The sequence below is a fragment of the Sparus aurata genome, chromosome 15 (assembly GCF_900880675.1).
Source record: "Sparus aurata chromosome 15, fSpaAur1.1, whole genome shotgun sequence".
Classification (NCBI taxonomy): domain Eukaryota; kingdom Metazoa; phylum Chordata; class Actinopteri; order Spariformes; family Sparidae; genus Sparus; species Sparus aurata.
The window spans coordinates 5,614,231-5,635,554 of NC_044201.1; the positions used below are offsets into that span (position 1 = coordinate 5,614,231).

At 37.8% G+C, this 21,324-nt stretch overlaps 2 protein-coding genes across 2 annotated transcripts; both read left to right on the top strand.

Moving 5' to 3' along the window:
• The first annotated feature begins 663 nt into the window (after positions 1-663).
• LOC115596786 (uncharacterized) lies at positions 664-11,359 on the top strand. Its single transcript, XM_030442201.1, has 16 exons — positions 664-831; positions 1,099-1,419; positions 1,566-1,865; positions 2,018-2,120; positions 2,339-2,436; positions 2,554-2,585; positions 3,015-3,191; positions 3,890-3,964; positions 8,421-8,541; positions 8,778-9,098; positions 9,307-9,606; positions 9,740-9,776; positions 9,876-9,976; positions 10,137-10,171; positions 10,612-10,668; positions 10,837-11,359. The coding sequence occupies exons 1-16, from the start codon at positions 744-746 to the stop codon at positions 10,903-10,905; spliced, it is 2,235 nt and encodes a 744-aa protein (XP_030298061.1). The 5' UTR covers positions 664-743; the 3' UTR covers positions 10,906-11,359.
• A 6,420-nt stretch (positions 11,360-17,779) lies between these two features.
• Positions 17,780-20,534, top strand: LOC115596070 (polymeric immunoglobulin receptor-like). The gene is made up of 6 exons (XM_030440854.1): positions 17,780-17,888; positions 18,130-18,447; positions 18,650-18,949; positions 19,083-19,134; positions 19,260-19,348; positions 19,484-20,534. The coding sequence occupies exons 1-6, from the start codon at positions 17,807-17,809 to the stop codon at positions 19,633-19,635; spliced, it is 993 nt and encodes a 330-aa protein (XP_030296714.1). The 5' UTR covers positions 17,780-17,806; the 3' UTR covers positions 19,636-20,534.
• The last annotated feature ends 790 nt before the right edge of the window (positions 20,535-21,324 follow it).

Consider the following 21,324-nt stretch of genomic DNA (forward strand, 5'->3'; position numbering starts at 1 on the left):
CTCCGCCTCGTTTTTTTCTGTTCACTCTCTTCTGCCTGTGATAAAGACGTTAAAAGCCTCTCAAAATACTTCTCCTTGAGCGAGACTTGTGTTTCTGTTTACAAAGGCATCTTATGAACAAAACGGTCCATCTCCTTAGGAATTGTCTCTGTAATGTTGTCAGACACTTGGATAAACAACCTCAGCCTGTCAGTAGCAAAACAAACAGTTTGAGAGATGGCAGTGACATTCAAATATAAATATTTTAAGGGGCTTTTTATGACTTTATCACAGGTAATAGAGAGTGAACAGAAAATGGGCAAGAGATGCAAAAAAAGGTCAAAGTTATGTCCACTAAAATTAAGCGTTAATACGGAGAAATGCACAAATGGGAGCGAAGAGATTGATTCCCTAACCCTGCCTGGTTTGTTTATGACACGGCAACAGCAATGCTCATTACATCATGTCTTTAAACCACCTTAAAGTGCCCTCTCATACAGTATGTATATACCAATCAGCTCACAGACTTACAGCCATGGCCATTTCTTTTCGCTCAGAAGAGTTCACCAGAGGGCCTGGAGCTCCACCTGCTTGTCGGTCAGGGGGAGCTGCGACCAAGATTTTCTCTTGTGATATTTCAGAGCAAGACTTCTCCTGTAGGCTTTGCCATTGACCCAAATGAACTGCCTCAAAAGGAGGAGGAAGATAGATTTTTAACAGTTGCTATTGCTTGTTCAAGAAATAAGGAAGTAGATAATTAGACAATGCATTGGTGTTGCATGTTCATTTCTCACTTTCTCTGCGACATGGCCGTTCATCTCAGAATTCTTGTCATCCTCATGGGACTCACAGGTCAGTCACAGGGGTCGTTTTAAGTCCACAAATGTTTAATATTATTTTTGAGCTGCTCATGTCAGATGAACGAGGCATGAGTCTTTAAATATACATAAATATATTCTGCTATTATTTAAATGTCAGTCAGATGAGTGTGAAGAGTTACAGAATAGAAAAGTCAGTCTACTATAAAGCAGTTAACATCATTGTCAGTGGGCAGGTCATATAAAAGAAGAATATTGTTTGCTACATCTGCAGTAAATGATGGATCCCTGTTTGTTGCAGGAATTCACAGCATAACTACCATCAGTAAAGTGTCAGTGAAGGCTGGAGGCTCAATCTCTATCCCATGTCTCTATGAGTTACAATATGTAAGCAATGTGAAATACTTATGTAAAGGATATTCATGGACCTCCTGCTCATATGAAGTTAAAACAAACACACAAAGTTCAGGAAAGTTTTCAATCTCTGATGACAAAATCCAAAGAATCTTCACTGTGACCATGAAAGACCTGAAGGAACAGGACAGTGGTTATTACTGGTGTGCTGTGGAGATTAAAAATGGAGGAGATGAAAAAAAGTATTTTCAGCTGTCAGTCACCAGAGGTAAGAACCCTTTAGACATATTCATTTATCTACTTTGTTAAATTTGAACAATTTGGATGAAATAAACTGAGGAGGATTCATTGTCTGCACTGGAGACTGATTATTAGGCTTCCCACATTTTTCTGCTCAATCATTGTCCTCTTAAGATACACCAGCTCTTAAGGTGGATCATCAGGAGATCACAGGATATGTTGGGGAAGAAATAACCATCAACTGTCACCATTCTAACCGTGGAGAAATGAAGTGGTGCAGGCTGGGCGGCTCCTGTGTGACCGAGCCATCTGGATCAATAGATAGTACAAAAGTGACCATCGATAGGAGTGCCCGCAATGTTTTTACTGTGGCTATGAGTGGACTGAGGACAGAGAGCAGCGGCTGGTATTTGTGTGTCAAAGGAGATTTCCAGATGCCAGTGCATTTAACTGTTACTGAGAAACCTACCACTAGTAAGTACTACAATTTAAAAAAAGTATGAAATATCAGTTTCTACATATCAGTCAGGTGCAGTATTTTGTTAAATGATGTAATTTAGCATAGAAGAGATAATAGGAATAAGTATTTGTCATCTTACTCATCATTGTCTTGTTTTGGATTCAAGCCACTGTTGCAGCAACAACACTCTTAACCACCACTGAGCCTGAGAATCCCACCACTGCTTCTGTAGACAAAGAAACTACCACAGTTCAGAGTACACAGCAAAGGTAAGGTATGAAGAGAACTGCAGCCATTTTGTGGTCAAATTAAACAAAAGATGTAAAGTAATCTCTGTACATATTGTTAATATAAGACCTGGGTTCTATAAGGTGGTTTGGTGTTGTACTTGAAATACAATGTAGTAATGTTTGAACAAGGGCATCCTGTTCATCTTAATTACTTTACATGGTGTATTCTTTTTTTTACATACATATTTCTGCCGCAGTAATTCAATTTACTTTAAGAGCTTCATCATCCTTTTGAGCTTGTTGATCTTCATCGCAATTGCCACCTTGTTCATCTGGGTAAAGTTGAAAAAGCACAGTAAGTCTTGTTAAATTAATTGTATGTCTTATATTTGTGTCATTTTTAAATATTTCTTTTTTAATACAGACTAGTGTGCATTAAGAGTAACAGGAATGTTTACTGTTTTGCTTTTAGAACAGGCCAAAGCTGCGGCATCAGCCACAACGGTAACATTTGGTTATTTTTCCTCCCAACTTTTCACAAAAAAAGCTGTCAGGATGGACAGTATACAGACCATTTGTTTACTACTCAAAATGATCGGAGAACATATTCTGATGTAAAAGATAGATGCTTCCCTTAGAGGGGGATATTTATGTCTACAAGATAAAATCGAGATTACAGTAATCAGATAGAGAATTAAAAGATTGGGCATGCAATTGCAAATTGTTCCAAATATGGTTAATCCCCTTCTCGCGATTTTCCTCTTAAAAGGATTATGCAATTGACTATTTAAACAAGCGTGGCAGTGATACAAGTTTATATATTTAAATTGTGTTGCGTGATAGTAGAAATCGCATGAAAGCAGAATCTAAAGAGTGCGATAATGAATGGCTCCTTTTTCAGTCTCTAACATTTGGTTTGATCCTTCCACACAGGCTGAAGTGGACATCACTTACTGTAATATTGAGGAAATGAGAAAAACTTCAAGCCAGGTAATCCATAGCTGCAGAGATATCAACAAAATGAATGTAAAATGTGTAAAAGTTTCAGAGAATCCTCTCTCTCTGAAGGCTGCATGGTTGGATGGATCTTTTTCGAGGATAAATCACATGTAAATATGCAACTTTGTTCTCACGGATCTTTGTTATTAATAAAAAAACAGCAAGACAGCTGCTCTGTCTATCAACAGCATTGAAAGCTGTAGAATATATTGTTTATTAGGTCTTTATTGTTTGTGTCTCATTCAAGTCTTTCCTTACTGTACTGTGGACATGTTGCTTTGGTGTTTGAATGAGCAATCACTGTGTAATGTGTTGTTATCCACTTATATTAACTTATAGTAACAATGGCTAACCTGGTACTAAGACATGCCCTGGAACGTGGTCATCTCGGGTGTGATGTGAGAAAAGTGCACCATTAGAATATCTTTGGCCCCAGGCTTAGGAATCATTCACACTGGCGCAATCCTTGTACTTTACCCAACTTTAGCCCAAAGCTTGCTGGCCCTGCTCCAAAGCGTGGGTAAGCCCTGAGTTTGTTCGGCTAAGGTCTAGTAAACAGTGTAATCAACCTGCATTCAAGAAAGTTCATATTAGCTTCATGTTCGAACAGATATTTAATATGTAGGGCTAATAGAATGCAGCATGAATTGTACAGCCTTGGGCTTAGGTTAACCCTGGCTAACATTGGCCATCAAAGTTGGTGGAGGGTCAACTCCACAAACGTTCCCTTTGGTCTGAAAAGCACTTGAAATAAATCAAAAACAGAGAGTGATCCTCTCATTCATAACTGTCTCTCCTTCCTTGTGCAGACTTCATATACTCACAGCGATGTGAATGTGATGTACAGCTCTGTGGTTTTCAAGAAGCCAAAACGTGTCTTAAAGGTAAATATCAGCAGAACCCAGTCTCACACTGATTATCACATGTTGTTCAGTAGGGTTTTTTTATTTACACATGTTGACTTTTACTTTTGTCACTTTTTTGGAAACATTTTATCTTTCTGTTAATAATGTTTTTTTTTTGTTTTGTTTTTTACATATTTTTTCCCCGCAGGTTGAAGCAAATGACAGTGTTACATACAGCACATTGGCTTAGCACCAGCACAGCCTTCTGCCATGTTTCCTCTTTTTTTCTGTATATATTTTTAGTCTACAAGGATGAGTTTTTTAAATGATCGTGTTGTAAATTGTTATCTGATGTCATAACCTGGTTGTGTAGTAATTTCTCTCTACTTCGGTTTTACACCTTCTCTCTACTGGTTCCTCTTTTGCATTTAAAAAAAGCTTTGCCTTGTTAGCTTGTCTGGTGTTAAAGGTCACATTAAGTTTGCATGTGTTTCCCATTCATAAGTGTATGTGTTTGTTATAAACTCATATAAATCTTCGTCGTTCAGTCTTGTCCTCTCTTCATGAGATTGTTATTGTCAGACAAAGCTGCTTCACAAACAGATGTTCCTGTAGAGCCAGATCAGCTGCTTATTGAAGGCTCGTAGGGATTTCTGGTGCTAGAAATGTGGCAAAAATGTATAAAAATGGAGTCCAATGTAAAATGTCCTTTAAAGGGTACATAAATTACGGCTATAACGGCTAAATTGTAAGTAATGCTTTTTTGTTTCGACCGCTCTCTGTGCATGAAGTCTGCATGTGGAAGGAGAAGAGACAGTTATGAATGACTTTATCACGTTCAGATTTTGATTTAGCTCAGATAGTTTTGCAACAAAAGGGCTTTTCACACAGTGTAGCCCTGGGCTTTTGTTTTTGAAGGCTTTTTCCTCCATCTTTTACAGCCATTTTCAACATTATTTAAGTTGGTCGAAGTTAAAATGGAATGTCTGTAAAATAAACTCAAATTAGCTCCACACCCAAAATGAAAATATTAAATCTTTTGAAACATTTTAAATATATCTAGTGAAAAGAATAGATATATAGATATATAGATATACAAATTACTTTCATTCTTGTGTACTTTATTCAAATACTAATTGATTTGTCTCACAGACATTGCTGCCAGTGCTGCAACTTTGGCCGACAATGCATAGGATTGTGAAAACTCACTTGAAGTGGTCAAACAGCACTGTTCAGACCCCTTTAATGTTTATGCAAATCGCCATGGAAATTCCAAGAGAAATTCTTCCTAAATTGCATCAAGTAAAACATTTTTAAGATTTCCCAACATCCCCTTTACGTAGGTGACCACTTCCTGTCAACCCCCCATTTCCCTACACTTGTGTATAAAATCTCTTCATCAAAATAGCCCTCTATTTGCACAACACACAACAACTTTACAACACCGTACAGACCATATCCTTTGCAAATGTTTGCCAAGAGCAGTTTGAATACGGGGCAACAAAAGTTGACCAAACTAAGGAAGCCTTTTTTACTCAATCGTTGTGTTGACATCTTGGCATTCAATTCAATTTATGACCATGACCATAAGTGTTCCAGTAGGTAGGTTATCTCATATTGTGGAGAATGTCCACTCGTCAGAATCTAAATGGATGGGCTACTTATTGTATGCTAGGCTTCTTATAATAACGGATGGCCCCAAGCACTATTGACTTAATCGGCCAACTTATGTAATGCCAGTGCCTTGGTTACAGGTACAGTTGCATCATCTTCCTGTTTCTTTTGTCAAGTTGCAATACCACTCAGTAAAATGGCTCTGTCTGTCAGTCTGCACGATAATGACTTCAATAACATAATCATTTGTGATAACCTACCTGTGTTTAATTCAGAAAATGTGGAGACCCCTATAATGTAACATGCAACAGTTAATATGAATGGCTACAACATGCAGGTCTAAGGAAGGAACAATGCTGTTTGCGAGTATATCCGTTTTCTATTTGTCTTCTTGTTGAAGGAATTTACATGTCAATTACATCTGGAGATTCAATCACTATTGAACCATTTTGTGTAGATTCCATATGGAATCCTGTATTCCATATGTATCCAGTCATATTAGTCTGCTAATCATTTCAGAGGTCTAAATGGTAAGGGAAGTGCAGTTTCCCCTCTATTTATATGCTGGAATGGTTTAAATAGTAACCCACTGCAGTTAACAGGTGTCACAGTTCCAGTGTGTTTATTTCCACCTCCACAACTATGTTACGTATGCACAACTGTCAGAGTCAGAGTTTCTATGTGAAATGACCCTCATAAAATTGGAATAAACATAATTAAGAAACAACATGACAATATACAGCATTAACAGACATGTCTGAAGTAGGAACATCCCTAATAACCCTGAGACAGTAGATCTATCCATTGCAATTCAGCACAGCCCTCTACTGGCCAATGGAATAGATGCAGTAAATTTTTAACTACACTGCTGTGCACTTCATGTTAATCACCAGTAACAACAGAGCTGCTCAGTGCATTTATCTCAATGACTGTAGTGATCAGTAAAACTACTAAACTGAACTATAATTTCAAGTTCAGGGGAAATAAAACTAGTTACAGAAATACAGTTAGCAGTTAATATGCAGTCATGAGCCACACACAGTGTGTCTGAGGGACGGGATGAAAATAATGAAAAAGGGCACCAGCTGCATGTGGTGAGGCACCAGGGATTCTAAAGCCACAATGCATTCATGTTGAAACAGTTGCAGCTGGTGAAGGTAAAATGGTCAATCAAAGTATTTCTACAACAGCTCTGTGATTAACTTTAACAGTTTGGATTTTACGGTGCTATCACGGTAAATTATCTTGACAACTGGAATGTATTGCCATGGAATTTGGTTAAGATATCCATGGTTCCCAGAAAAAGAATCCTATATGACTTTGGTGATCCCCTTTTCATGTATCCCCTTTTCACTTTAGATGCATCAGGCCAGTTATGTCAACACCTACTAGATGGATTACCATGAAATTGTGTACTCATTTGTGATTTTAGGAAAATGTATCATGCTGACGGTGATGGTGATGCTTTGATCTTCGCCACCAGGTCTAAATTTTTGGTTAAGAGGAAAATGTCTACTAACTATGATGTAGATCTGAATGACATTAGGTACAGATACATTGAAATACTCTTGACAATGACATTTGCGATACCTTATCTTTTATCAAACGGCATCATCCTGTCATAATCAAAACGTGGGGGTGCTGTTTAGCTCAGTTGGTAGAGCGGGCGTCCAATGTGCAGAGGCTTTGTCCTCACTGCGGTGGCCCCAGGTTCGGCCTTGCGCCCTTTGCTGTGTGTCAATCCCCCTCTCTCTCATCCTGTTTCCTGTCTATCTCCAGCTGTTTTATCAATAAAGCTGATAAAAAGGCCGACAAAAATGTGTCCAATACTTAAGTTTGTTTTCTGACCAAGCTTTAATTTGTTAGTTATTCTTCATCTTTACAACATTAAATATCCCTGACAGTGTTTTGTCATAATTAGTATGCATGTATGTAATGCTGGCATTTTGCCATGTACATTAATACTAGCTCAGAACACTGACACTGTGCCTATAAGGACAGCTTCACAGAGCCCCTGGTCATGAATACAGCAACTTTTGAAAGTTGACCAAGTATATCTGTGGTGACTAATATGGGGCTTACTTTCGTAAATATTTCAATTACTGTCTTATTTGTGGTTAATAGTTATTAGGTTTCTGCATTATGTTAGTTGGATTACTATTGTAATCATAATTTTATTTTCAAGATGTAAACTCAAAATGTATGGAGATAAAACAAGAAAAATTATGAGCCTGAAAAAAGTTGTCCAGGAGGACATTTGTATAATGTAATGAAATAAATAGTCATCCTTTCATTGTTTATGCCCTTTTTATTCATTTTAAAGTTTGTGCACATTTATGTTAAATCTTAAGAGAATAAGTTGTTTAATATAACTGAATAAAGATAACAGAGCAACAGACAGCGTATGATGGAGTATAATACCCTTTAAGTGGTTAATGGTTAAATTAAGGAACATGATCATTTTATAATCTCATGTGAACAGCTTGATGCAATATTGAACACCTCAGAAGCAGTTTTCAGACAGCGACATTTGGTCAGCTCTGTCAGCAAAGGCATACATGTTGATATTTTAGCATACATGGTAATTCTATTCTTAACACGTAGTTATGTTCTAAATGATGTAGTTATGAAACTGCATACAGCAAGGTGTCAGAGTCCATTTGGTTTTCTGCTTCAACACAAGGTGAAGAGGAAGTAACATTAGACACGAGAGAAAAACCTCAGCGAGGGAACCACGCAGTGAGATCAAGAGCATTTCATTTTATTTTCAATTGACTTTACAAATTTCTGTAGCTGCATAGATATGTATAGACATCATCTTAATAGCCACTGTCAGACAACTTCCTGACAGTTGGAGGAAGAGAAATTTAAAGCGGTATAATTAGGACATTTAGGAAGTACACGATCAGTCTTGCTGTGCAACGGCTCATGTGGTTTTCTCTGCTCACTGTCTGACATGGCTGTTCATCTCAGCGTTCTTCTCCTCCTCACTGGACTCACAGGTCAGTCACAGGGAACACTTTATAAATGCGTATGTCATATGCTAATGTTCACAAGATGATAATAATGATAAATGCTGGTTAGACAAGTTTTGTCCTACAGTTTTTAATAGATTTGAAGAAGAAGACTATAATGAGTCAGTATGTGAAACAACAACTGATAAGACCATTTACAATAGCCATAGCAAGCCATCATTGTGAATACGTCCATTGAAATGTTGCAATTGCTCTTGTTGCAGGAATTCACGGCATAACTACAGTCAGTGAAGTGTCGGTGAAGGCTGGAGGCTCAATCTCTATCCCATGTCTCTATGACTCACGATACAAAAACAATGTGAAATACTTATGTGAAGGATATTATTGGAACTACTGCTCATATGCAGTTAAAACAAACAGTGCAAGTTCAGGGAAGTTCTCAATCGCAGATGACAAAATCCAAAGAATCTTCACTGTGATGATAAAAGATCTAAAGGAATGGGACCGTGGTGATTACTGGTGTGTTGTGGAGATTAATAAAGGGACTGATAATGGAAAGTATTTCCACCTGTCAGTCACCAGAGGTAAGATCTCTGCACATTTAAAATCTTTTGTGAAATCTTGTTTGTTTGCCGAGAAACACTATAGAGGATCTCATTGTTTGCTGCAGAATTTTTGTCAGTCAAAAGTTATGATAATACATGTCAAATTTGGGAAAGTATACATCTATCAGTTGTAATGCTGTAACACTTTTGAAAAAGGAGTCCACAATTTGATTTGTTTCCCCCTCAGGTACACCCAGTCTCTATGTGGATCATCAGGAGATTACAGCATCAATTGAAGATAAAATAACCATCAAGTGTCACCATTCTAACCGTGGAGTAATAAAGTGGTGCAGGCTGGGCAGCTCCTGTGTGACGGAGCCATCTGGATCAATAGATGGAACAGCAGTGACCATCAATAGGAGTGCCCCCAATGTTTTTACTGTGGCTATGAGTGAACTGAGCACAGAGAGCAGCGGCTGGTATTTGTGTGTCCAGGGAGAATTACAGATGCCAGTGCACTTAACTGTTACTGAGAAACCTACAACTGGTGAGTGATATTAGTAACAATATATTCTGAAAGTAAAATTGTAAATTATACTCATGATCTAATATAGATTAGATATTATGATTCATTATTACCCTAACAAGTCCAATTAGTGAATCTCACCTCTGTCTTGCAGAACAAGCACCGACCATAGTTGCCAGCGAAGAGCACAGGTACAAAGTTAGAATGTACATGAAGCTACATTGTTGTTGTTTTAACCGGTCTGTTTATCTCTATTCATTTGTACTGTGTGTTTTAAATGTACGCCGCAGTGATCAAGTTGACCTGAAGAGCATCATCATCATCCCTTTGAGTCTGTTGATCCTTGCTCTAATGGTGACCTTGTTTGTCTGGTTTATGCTAAAAAGACACAGTAAGTCTACCTTGATATTTGATGAATCCAATTCCTATATTTTTTATTTATGTAACTGTTTATTATTCATTAATATTTATACTTTAAATCTGACAACTGTGCATTTATGTGATTGAGCAGTGACAGTCAGTAAGAGGAGTTTTCACTGTTTCACTTTTAGAGCAGACCAAAGAAGAATCGTCAACCACAGCAGCGGTAAGATATGCTGATTCATTTCCCAGCAAAAAGACGGAAATGTGCTATTGTGACCATTAGCTCAACTTGCAGCGATACCAAGGGAAATCAAATACGGGAGAATATCAAGCCTCCTGGGGGTCCTTTTTTTTTAGCAGGTCATATAATAATCATGTAATCTGGTGCATGGAAAATGGGGAACATAGAGAAGAGCTAAGTAGAAGAAGAAGAGCATAAAGTGTCATTAAGTGTCAGTGTCAAATCATTTTGAAAATAACCATCAAATGGTATTGAATAAGGTTTTAGTAACTCTGGTCATTCCACTGATCTTGTGTTCGCCTTAAAATAGGAAGTATTTACTGGCTGTCACGTTTATGTCATCAAACCAGATCACGTCTGATGAAACGGCTTAAAGCTGCCTTCATGTCCTGTAAATAACATTCAGTTTGCCCTTTCATCAGGCTGAAGAGGAAGTAACATACAGTGATGTTAAATGCGTAAGGCAATCTTCCGGCAAGGTAATCCGTAACTTGTGGTACAGTTAACAACACTAAAACACAGAATTGAATATCTCACCATGCACTAATGTAATTGATTAAATCCAAAAAGCAACAACAAAAGAAACATTAACAGTTAAACTGCTTGCCTGTTCTCTGTTTCTCTTCTGTCTCTTCCTGTCCACTCAGAGGTCGGATGCTGAGTTGAGGAACGATGTGGACATGGACGTGGTTTACAGCTCTGTCGTTACACAGTAGAACTACTAACTGTAAACAGGGTTAACTTTAGGATCAAGCTAAGTTTGTCTACCTGCCACTGAATTATAACATCGAGCCATGTTGTAAATTGTGTTATGCCATTCAGTACCTTTAATATGGTTATTAGAATTAAGATAATTGTCCATTTGAATGTAAGATGCGCTTTCACGTGTGTTTTATTGGACAGTACCTTTGATTGATGTGTGTTTTGCCATATTAAGGTTCGTACTCCACTAGCCTGTCCTGCTATTGTGCAGTAGAGTTGCCTCCTTTTAAATGTTTCAGTGCAGTGTGCAAACTGGTCTACAACAGGGCAGGATGTGGAGCAATAATTGTTTTGACTGTAGATTGTAGGCTATATTATTGGGTTGCAAGAAAGTCATCATGTCAGTGTTCTTTGTGGTGATTTTGTTGTTTGTGATGTCGATGGAATAAACTTCAGTTGTTTACTCACTCCGTGCCTCACCATTGGATATTCAATCAAGGGGAGTTGTTAGACTACACCAGTCAGAGCCTTTTACCGCTCAGCCGGACGTCCCGCTACCTCAGCAGAACCAAAACAATCACCGACTCTACACAGTCTGGCCACCACCTTTTTAAACTGTTGCCCTCTGGTAGATGGTTAAGATCCATCAAAACAATCGACATCCGCACACTAAACACCAAAAAGCACTAAAAATACATTCACACCACCACATATTTTGCACACTTTTAGTACAATACTTATCTTTATTTATCTATTTTTTCAATAGAACTCCAGATTCTCGCTAAAACCAAAGATTAATGTATCTCTCTCTCTCTCTCTATATATAAACAATATATACAACATAACAAAATATGCAAAATATATTATAAACAATAATAATATATACAAACAGTAGAGAGACCAGAGTTCTCTGTCAGGCAGAGGTGAGAGAGTTATTGTATAAAGTGATGGATTGTGGCAGGAAAGATTTCCTGTATCTGTTGCTACGACAGCGAAGCTGAAGCAGTCTTCCGGAGAAGGTGCTCCGCTGTCTGACCAGTGTGAGTTGGAGAGGGTGGAGAGGATTATCCATGATGGATAACAGTTTTTTCAGTGTCCTCCTCTCCACCACAGCCCCCAGAGTGTCCTGTTTGCAGCCAATCACAGAGCCAGCCTTCCTGATCAGTTTGTTGAGTCTGTTGGTGTCGCTGACTCTGATGCTGCTTCCCCAACAAACCACAGCAAAGAAAAGTACACTGGCCACCACAGACTGATAAAAGATCTCCAACATCTTGCTGCACACGTTGAAGGATCTCAGCTTCCTCAGGAAGTAAAGTCTGCTCATCCCCTTCTTGTAAACAGCTTCAGTGTTAGATCTCCAGTCCAGTCTGTGGTTGATGGTAACACCCAGGTACTTGTAATCCTTTCCCAGAATGCGCAGTGGTTGGAAAGCCGTCTTCCTTTCTTTCCTGAAATCTATCACCATCTCTCTGGTCTTGCTGATGTTCAGCTGCAGGTGATTCCGATATTATTTGAGCTCCTGCTCATATGCAGTTAAAACAAACAGACCAAGTTCAGGGAAGTTTTCAATCTCTGATGACAAACTCCAGAGAATCTTCACTGTGACCATTAAAGATCTGAAGGAACAGGACCGTGATTACTGGTGTGCTGTGGAGATTAATAATGGGTACGATGCAGGAAAGTCTTTCTACCTGTCAGTCACCAGAGGTAAGATCTCTGCACATTTCAAATATTTTGTGAAATCTTGTTTGTTTGTGGAGAAACACTATAGAGGGTCTCATTGTTTGCTGCAGAATTTTTGTCAGTCAAAAGTTATAATACATGTCAAATTTGGGAAAGTATACATCCATCAGTTGTTAAAGTAGAAAGTAGAAGAAATTCTCGCCAAAATGCAACCAAGGCTTTATTTGTGATTGAATATGAGTCAAAACTTCAGGTAAATGCATAATTATGACGAAAGTGGCACTTTTAAGATTTACCATAGTTTCGTTTTCGGGCAAGCTAATTTTGAACGGCTTCCGATACTGGCTTCCGGCAACAACTACCCACGCAAGATGTCATGTGACTTTTCCGGCTGCTTATTGTAGTATTGCTTGTAATATGAGGCTCCCTTTTCAACGTTGACATCAATGTTGCTTTTCGCTAACGACAAAACAATGAATTATCCGTGTATTCATATGGAACGAAGCTTGAGGAGCGTCCCCCCATTACTCTCCTTCCTGATGGTCGCACTCGTAGATCGACACTTTTTGCCTGCCATGACGGCCGCGCGCCGGAGATGCAGCAGCTAACGTGAGTTGTTCAAAAACCTTCTTTTTCATAAATTCTGTGTACACAAACAATGTTCTCAATGCTCGTGTTCATGTGTAGAGACCCTGGTGATGCTACGAGTAAAGTTTCATGTTGTGTCGAGCCTTCTTAGTGTTTTAAAAGTATTTTAAAGTATTTTGATGCTATTGTATCACTGCCCCAAGCACTCCCGTTCAAAATTAGCTTGCCCAAAAACGAAACTACGGTAAATCTTAAAAGTGCCACTTTCATCATAATTATGCATTTACCCGAAGGTTTGACTTATTATCAATCACAAATAAAGCCTTGGTTGCATGTTGGCGAGAGTTTCACTTTAATGCTGTAACACTTTTGAAAAAGGAGTCCACAATTTGATTTGTTTCCCCCTCAGGTACACCCAGTCTCTATGTGGATCATCAGGAGATTACAGCATCAATTGGATGTAAAATAACCATCAAGTGTCACCATTCTAACCCTGAAGTATTGAAGTGGTGCAGGCTGGGCGGCTCCTGTGTGACGGAACCATCTGGATTACTAGATGGAACAGCAGTGACCATCGATAGGAGTGTCCCCAATGTTTTTACTGTAGCTATGAGGGGACTGAGGACAGAGAGCAGTGGTTGGTATTTGTGTGTCCAGGGAGACTTACAGATGCCAGTACATTTAACTGTTAAAGAGAAATCTACAAGTGGTGAGTGATATCAGTAATTATATCTTCTGAATATAAAATTATATATGATATTGTTGATCTAATACAGATAAGATATGGTGATTCATGAGTACAACAACAAGATCAATTTGTGAATCTCACCTCTGTTTTGCAGACCAAGAACCGACCTTGTCACTAACTCCTGCATGTGAGGTTCCTACACCTAGGTTGGTGTAGCTTTTATTTTACCATACAATATTCAGAGCTTCAGTTAAATTAATGTGTGCGTTTTTTTTTTGTGTTTTTTTTTAAATTGATTTCCATTGTGTGCTTAAAATGTGCCGTTCCTCCAGTTTCTTAACCAGTTTTACCATCCGTCTGAGCCTGTTGGTCTTGTTTGTAATGGTGACCTCGTTCATCTTGTTTATGGTCAAAAAACGTAGTAAGTATACGGTAAAGTGACGACTTTATGTGAAAAATATCTGGTTATTTTGGAATATAATAGTTTGAAATGAGGACTACTGTGAATCATTGTCATTGATCATTCTCAGTGAGTCATTTTATTGTCTCTCTTTTAGACCAGACAAAAGAATCTTCAGCCACAACACTGGTAAAACATGCAGATTCATTTCCCAATAAATGTTTTCATCAAGAAGGCTTTTTTCTATGTTTACTTTGTATATGGAACCTTTTTTCATCATTGATAAGAAGGTACAGTCACTGCAACTGAACCTCAACCAATCATGTCTTTGATCATAAAGCAGTACTATAGTCTTGGGAAGATGGTCATGTTGATGTAACCTAAGAAACTTGTGTGGTCTTTCTGTAAATGACATTTGTTTGTCTCCTTCTCGGGAACAACAGGAAGAAGTAAGATACACATCAGACGGTGCTGTGACCTTCAACCTTTAAAGCATAGTATGTTATACACTAGAGTGTATAACATACTATGCTTTAAAGGTTGAAGGTCACAGCACCGTACATTTAAATGCTTTGTTCATTTTACAATCATCACCAGTAACTAAATTGAACAAATTTGAAACTGATAAAAAAAAAGGAAACTTTCACATCCATCTCTCCTTCCTTACCCATAGGTCCCATGAGAAGAGAGAAGTGGAAGTAATATGAAGGTCTGTGGCGGAGGGTAGCTATTACGATACCCAAACCTAGTCTGTTGTTGGTCTCACCAAATGAAAAGTTTTACATATTATTTATGTAATTTCATTTATTTTTAGTTGTTTTTTTTGGTTTTTGTTTCAAACTTGCATTACTATTTCTTACCATAGCTTTTTCGCATTGCGCTTCCTTCCTCATTTCCATCTTTCATTAGTTCTCTAACATGTTGAACATATTTTGTCCCAGCAACAACTGTCTTCCTCTTTTTCAGTACTTGACATGCTGGCTTTGGCGTGTTTTTAAGCATTTCTGCATTATGTATGTTGGAAGAGTATTATAATTATAATTTCATTTTAAGGATGAAAACTCAAATGTATAGAGATAAAACAGAAAAAATAATGAGCCTGAAAAGATGTCCAGAAGGACATTTGTACAATGTATTGATTTGCGTAGTCATACTTTTACTAAAGTTAAAGTTAATTTAATCTGATTTTTTATTATAGGGTTTTTTTTTGTTTTTGTCTGTTCATTTTTATTTTCTACATGTTAACGTTTGCTGCATGGAGTTCTTTAAGGACTGTCTATAAATGATAACTCCTGTTTGTACTTGAAAATGTTTAATACATTTTTTACTTACTTTGCATCTATAGGATTACATTACAACATGTAGTTTGGGAAATGTATTGTTGGGAAAGCTCCTTTAAATCTGTGACAGCAGTAACATCAAAAAGACATTTAGGCTACTTCGAAAGCAGCAATCTACAAGCTACTTTGATAAAGCAAACATTCATAATTACTCATTGGTCCTGAAGGCCAGAAAGATAAAGTTTTACCAAAGTTAAAGGATTTTAAACCATCACAATCTGTAAAAAATCTGGGTGTGATTTTTTACTCTGAGCTCAGTTTTATTCCACACATCAAAAATATAACAAAGACAGGTTTTTACCATCTTAAGAATATAGCCAGAGTCCGCCCGTTTCTCTCTCAGGCCAGCACGGAGGTGCTGATGCATGCTTCTATCTCTTGTCGTTTAGACTATTGTAATGCCCTGCTCTCGTGCCTTCCCAAAAAGAGCATTTCAAATCTACAATTATTACAAAACTCAGCTGCACGAGTGCTGACGAGGACCAGAGGGCGGGAGCACATTACACCGGTTTTAAAGTCGCTGCATTGGCTCCCAGTGCGTTTCAGGATTGATTTTAAGGTTCTTTTACTAGTTTTTAAGTGTCTTAACGGTCTTGGGCCTTCTTATTTATCTGACCTGCTTTCACTCTATCAACCCCTGCGGACCCTGAGGTCCTCCGGCACCTGCCTTTTAACCATACCACAGGTTAGTTCGAAAAAGCACGGGGAGGCGGCTTTCAGTTGTTATGGGCCCCGACTGTGGAACAGCCTGCCGGAGAACCTCAGGGTCGTGGAGACTGTTGAGGTTTTTAAAAAGAGGCTCAAGACCCACCTTTTTAACCAGGCTTTTAATTGATTTTTAAATTCTTTTTAATCCCTTTTATGCTGTGCTTATCAGAGCAATTGTATTTTTTTTATTTTTTTTATTTTTTATCCTTTCTTACTTTTTTAATCTCTCACATTTTAGCCTTTATGATTTTATGTTTTAGTCCCTCATGTTTTTAGCTTCTACGCTTTTTGCCTTATTTTACTGTTTTAGTTTATCAGTTTTTAATCTCCAGTGTTTCCTCATGGGGCCTGCCAGACTGGGCGTGGTCTCTGGTCTGGCCGCGGGGGGTGCTGTCCCGTGGACAGTTCCGGGCCCTGCACCTTGGTGTGGGGCCTCCTGTCTGCCCGGGTTGGGGTGGTCTCTGTAGCGGTGCTCCCTGCGGCCTTGGACCGGGATCTCTCCTAGTGTGGTTGGCCCCCCCAAAGGTAGCTTCCTCCACGCAACAGGTCTCGCTGCCCAGCCATGTCTCTTTAGTGACAGCTACTGTATGTGTGGATGTGAGTGTGTGTGTCTGTGTGTCTGCGTGCGTATGTGTGAGTGTGTGTATAAGTGTGTATGTCTCTGTGCATGTCTGTGGGGGTGGGAGGGTTGGGTTCTTTTAATTTTCTTCTCTTGATTTTATTTTGCTGTAAATTTCTGTGAGGCACTTTGAGATACTTTTTTGTATGAAAAGCGCCATATGAATAAAGATTGATTTGATTTGATTTGATAATTAAAGCTACTTTAAAAAAAACAGCTTATGTTAGTTATGATGAATGATGAAGAGGAAGTAACATACAGTGATGTTAAATGCATGGGGCAATCTTCCGGCAAGGTAATCCGTAACTTGTGGTACAGTTAACAACACTAAAACACACTCAAATAGAATTGAATATCTCACCATGCACTAATGTAATTGATTAAATCCAAAAAGCAACAACAAAAGAAACATAAACGGTTAAACTGCTTACCTGTTCTCTGTTTCTCTTCTGTCTCTTCCTGTCCACTCAGAGGTCGGATGCTGAGTTGAGGAACGATGTGGACATGGACGTGGTGTACAGCTCTGTCGTTACACAGTAGAACTACAAACTGTTAACAGGGTTAACTTTAAGATCAAGCTAAGTCTGTCTACCTGCCACTGAATTATAACATCGAGCCATGTTGTAAATTGTGTTATGCCATTCAGTACCTTTAATATGGTTATTAGTGTTGGTCTATCTTGGATTTTCCAGCAGGGTACTCAGTAATGTTGTTTTGTTTTTCCTGTTGCAAAAGAAATTGTTGCAATGTGCTGTCATCATGTATCATTTGGCTTTGCAGTAACTTATTTCTACTTCTTGTTTTTTCAGGTTTTACACCACCTCTCTATTCTTTATTGAGGAGATGTAAAAACCCTGGGAAACTCATCATTCTGTCAGTGCGTTTGTTCATGCAGTTGAGTCTTTTACTCTGCTCTCTCTCTGAAATGGCTGTTACACTCAGCTTCCTCCTCATCTTCATCATACTCAAAGGTCAGTTGCAAGGTCATGTTACAATTTTTACCTGTGCCGTTTTTACGCTTCTAATGGTCTAATGATGGTGTTCATGAGGACAAGTCTATGTTGTAATATCCTCAAGCTTTTATTTAATATTTTAAAAATTATATCTTGGCCTGAAATGTAAAACATCTATTTACAATAGGCAGGTCATATAAATGAGGATTGTTTTTTTGTGAATATATTCATTAAAATGATGTATTTGTTCTTGTTGCAGGAATTCACAGCATAACTACAGTCAGTAAAGTGTCAGTGAAGGATGGAGGCTCAATCTCTATCCCATGTCTCTATGAGTCCAAATACATAAACAATACAAAATACTTATGTAAAGGATATTATTGGACCTACTGCTCATATGCAGTTAAAACGAACAGACCAAGTTCAGGGAAGTTTTCAATCTCTGATGACAAAATCCAAAGAATCTTCACTGTGATGATAAAAGATCTGAAGGAACGGGACCGTGGTTACTGGTGTGCTGTGGAGATTAATAATGGGTACGATGCAGGAAAGCCTTTCAACCTGTCAGTCACCAGAGGTAAGATCTCTGCACATTTTAAATCTTTTGTGAAATCTTGTTTGTTTGTGGAGAAAGAGGGTCTCATTGTTTGCTGCAGAATTTTTGTCAGTCAAAAGTTATGATGATACATGTCAAATTTGGGAAAGTATACATCCATCAGCTGTTAATGCTGTAACACTTTTGAAAAAGGAATCCACAATTTGATTTGTTTCCCCTTCAGGTACACCCAGTCTCTATGTGGATCATCAGGAGATCACAGGATTAATTGGAGATAAAATAACCATCAAGTGTCACCATCTTTATCCTGGAGAAATGAAGTGGTGCAGGCTGGGCAGCTCCTGTGTGACGGAGCCATCTGGATTAATAGATGGAACAGCAGTGACCATCGATAGGAGTGTCCCCAATGTTTTTACTGTGGCTATGAGAGGACTGAGGACAGAGAGCAGTGGTTGGTATTTGTGTGTCCAGGGAGACTTACAGATGCCAGTACATTTAACTGTTAAAGAGAAATCTACAAGTGGTGAGTGATATCAGTCATTATATCCTCTGAATATAAAATTGTAAATTATATTGTTAATCTAATACAGATAAGATATGGTGATTCAAGAGTACAACAACAAGTTCAATTTGTGAATCTCACCTCTGTTTTGCAGACCAAGAACCGACCTTGTCACTAACTCCTGCATGTGAGGTTCCTACACCTAGGTTGGTGTAGCTTTTATTTTACCATACAATATTCAGAGCTTCAGTTAAATTAACGTGTGCGTTTTTTTTGTGTGTTTTTTTTAAATTGATTTCCATTGTGTGCTTAAAATGTGCCGTTCCTCCAGTTTCTTAACCAGTTTTACCATCCGTCTGAGCCTGTTGGTCTTGTTTGTAATGGTGACCTCGTTCATCTTGTTTATGGTCAAAAAACGTAGTAAGTATACGGTAAAGTGACGACTTTATGTGAAAAATATCTGGTTATTTTGGAATATTTAGTTTGAAATGAGGACTATTGTGAATCATTGTCATTGATCATTCTCAGTGAGTCATTTTATTGTCTCTCTTTTAGACCAGACAAAAGAATCTTCAGCCACAACACTGGTAAAACATGCAGATTCATTTCCCAATAAATGTTTGTATCAAGAAGGCTTTTTACTATGTTTACTTTGTATATGGAACCTTTTTTCATCATTGATAAGAAGGTACAGTCACTGCAACTGAACCTCAACCAATCATGTCTTTGATCATAAAGCAGTACTATAGTCTTGGAAAGATGGTCATGTTGATGTAATCTAATAAACTTGTGTGGTCTTTCTGTAAATGACATTTGTTTGTCTCCTTCTCAGGAACAACAGGAGGAAGTAAGATACACATCAGACAGTGCTGTGACCTTCAACTTTTAAAGCATAGTATGTTATACACTCCAGTACATTTAAATGCTTTGTTCATTTTACAATCATCACCAGTAACTAAATTAAACAAATTTGAAACTGATCAAGAAAAGAAACTTTCACATCCATCTCTCCTTCTTTAACCATAGGTCCCATGAGAAGAGAAAAGTAATATGAAGGACTGTGGTGGAGGGTAGCTATTAAGATACCCAAACCCAGTCCGTTGTTGGTCTCACCAAATATTAATTATATCACTTCATTTGTTATTAGTTGTTGTTTTTTTTTGTTTTTGTTTCAAACTTGCATTACTATTTCTTACCATAGCTTTTTCTCATTGTGCTTACTTCCTCATTTCCATCTTTCATTTGTTCTCTAACATGTTGAAAATATTTTGTCCCAGCAACAACTGTCTTCCTCTTGTTCAATTCTTGACATGCTGGCTTTGGCATGTTTTTAAGCTTGTCTGCATTATGTATGTTGGGTGAGTATTATAATCCTAATTTCATTTTAAGGATGAAAACTCAAAAGTATAGAGATAAAACAGGAAAAATAATGAGCCTGAAAAAGATGTCCACAAGGACATTTGTACAATGTATTGAATTGCATAGTCATACTTTTACTAATACTTTTATTGCATGTGCCTTTTTCATTCCTTTTAAAATGTGTGTACATGTTCAGATAAGTTGTGATGTTAAAAGTGACTGAATAAAGATAACAGAGCAGCACGCAGTGTATTGTGGAGTATAATACCCTTTATAACTAGCCAGCCCTGTGAAGCATCAAATTATCTAGATCTTAAAGATGAACATGTAACTTATCAGTGTATTGTGTGGTTACAGAAGGGAGGTGGTGATGTTGATACAACTGTATTTTCCCACTTTTGGAGAGAGAAGGACTTTTTTTCATCAATCTGCAAAAGCTTGACTGCTAAATCAGAAAACCAAATCCAAATGTACATTTTTTTTCCCCTGTTTTGAAGTTTTGTGGCATTCAAAATTGACTATGAAGTTAAATCAGCTGAAAAAAGTGCCTTCTGACTTACTGAATTACTTAATTTATGTATCGATTTTAAAATGAAAGTTAATTTAATCTGGATTTTTATTACAGGGTTTTTTTTATTTTTGTCTGTTCATTTTTATTTTCTAAGTGTTAACATTTGCTGCATGGAGTTACTTTGAGGACTGTTGAGAAATGATAACCCCTTTTTGTACTTGAAAATGTTGAATACATTTTTTACTTACTTTGCATCTATAGCATTACATTACAACATGTAGTCTATATTGTTGGGGAAGCTCCTTTAAATCTGTGACAGAAGTAACGTCCAAAAGACATTTAGGCTACTTCGAAAGCAGTAATCTACAAGCTACTTTGACAAAGCAAACATTCATAATTAAAGCTACTTTTAAAAAAAAGCTTCTATTAATTCTGATGTACAATTCAACTTAATTTTGTGCAAGTATGTTGCTTTTTGAGAGGCCAGTTATTTAGCTCAGTGCTGTGGCGCCAGAAATCGTCTCTC

Coding starts and splice junctions, on each gene's coding strand:
- LOC115596786 (XM_030442201.1), top strand. CDS start 744: ATGCATTGGTGTTGCATGTTCATTTCTCACTTTCTCTGCGACATGGCC. Junction 2,121..2,338: donor GTTCAGAGTACACAGCAAAG/GTAAGGTATGAA, acceptor TTTCTGCCGCAG/TAATTCAATTTACTTTAAGA. Junction 9,777..9,875: donor GTTGCCAGCGAAGAGCACAG/GTACAAAGTTAG, acceptor TGTACGCCGCAG/TGATCAAGTTGACCTGAAGA.
- LOC115596070 (XM_030440854.1), top strand. CDS start 17,807: ATGCAGTTGAGTCTTTTACTCTGCTCTCTCTCTGAAATGGCTGTTACA. Junction 18,950..19,082: donor TAAAGAGAAATCTACAAGTG/GTGAGTGATATC, acceptor TCTGTTTTGCAG/ACCAAGAACCGACCTTGTCA. Junction 19,135..19,259: donor TGTGAGGTTCCTACACCTAG/GTTGGTGTAGCT, acceptor CCGTTCCTCCAG/TTTCTTAACCAGTTTTACCA.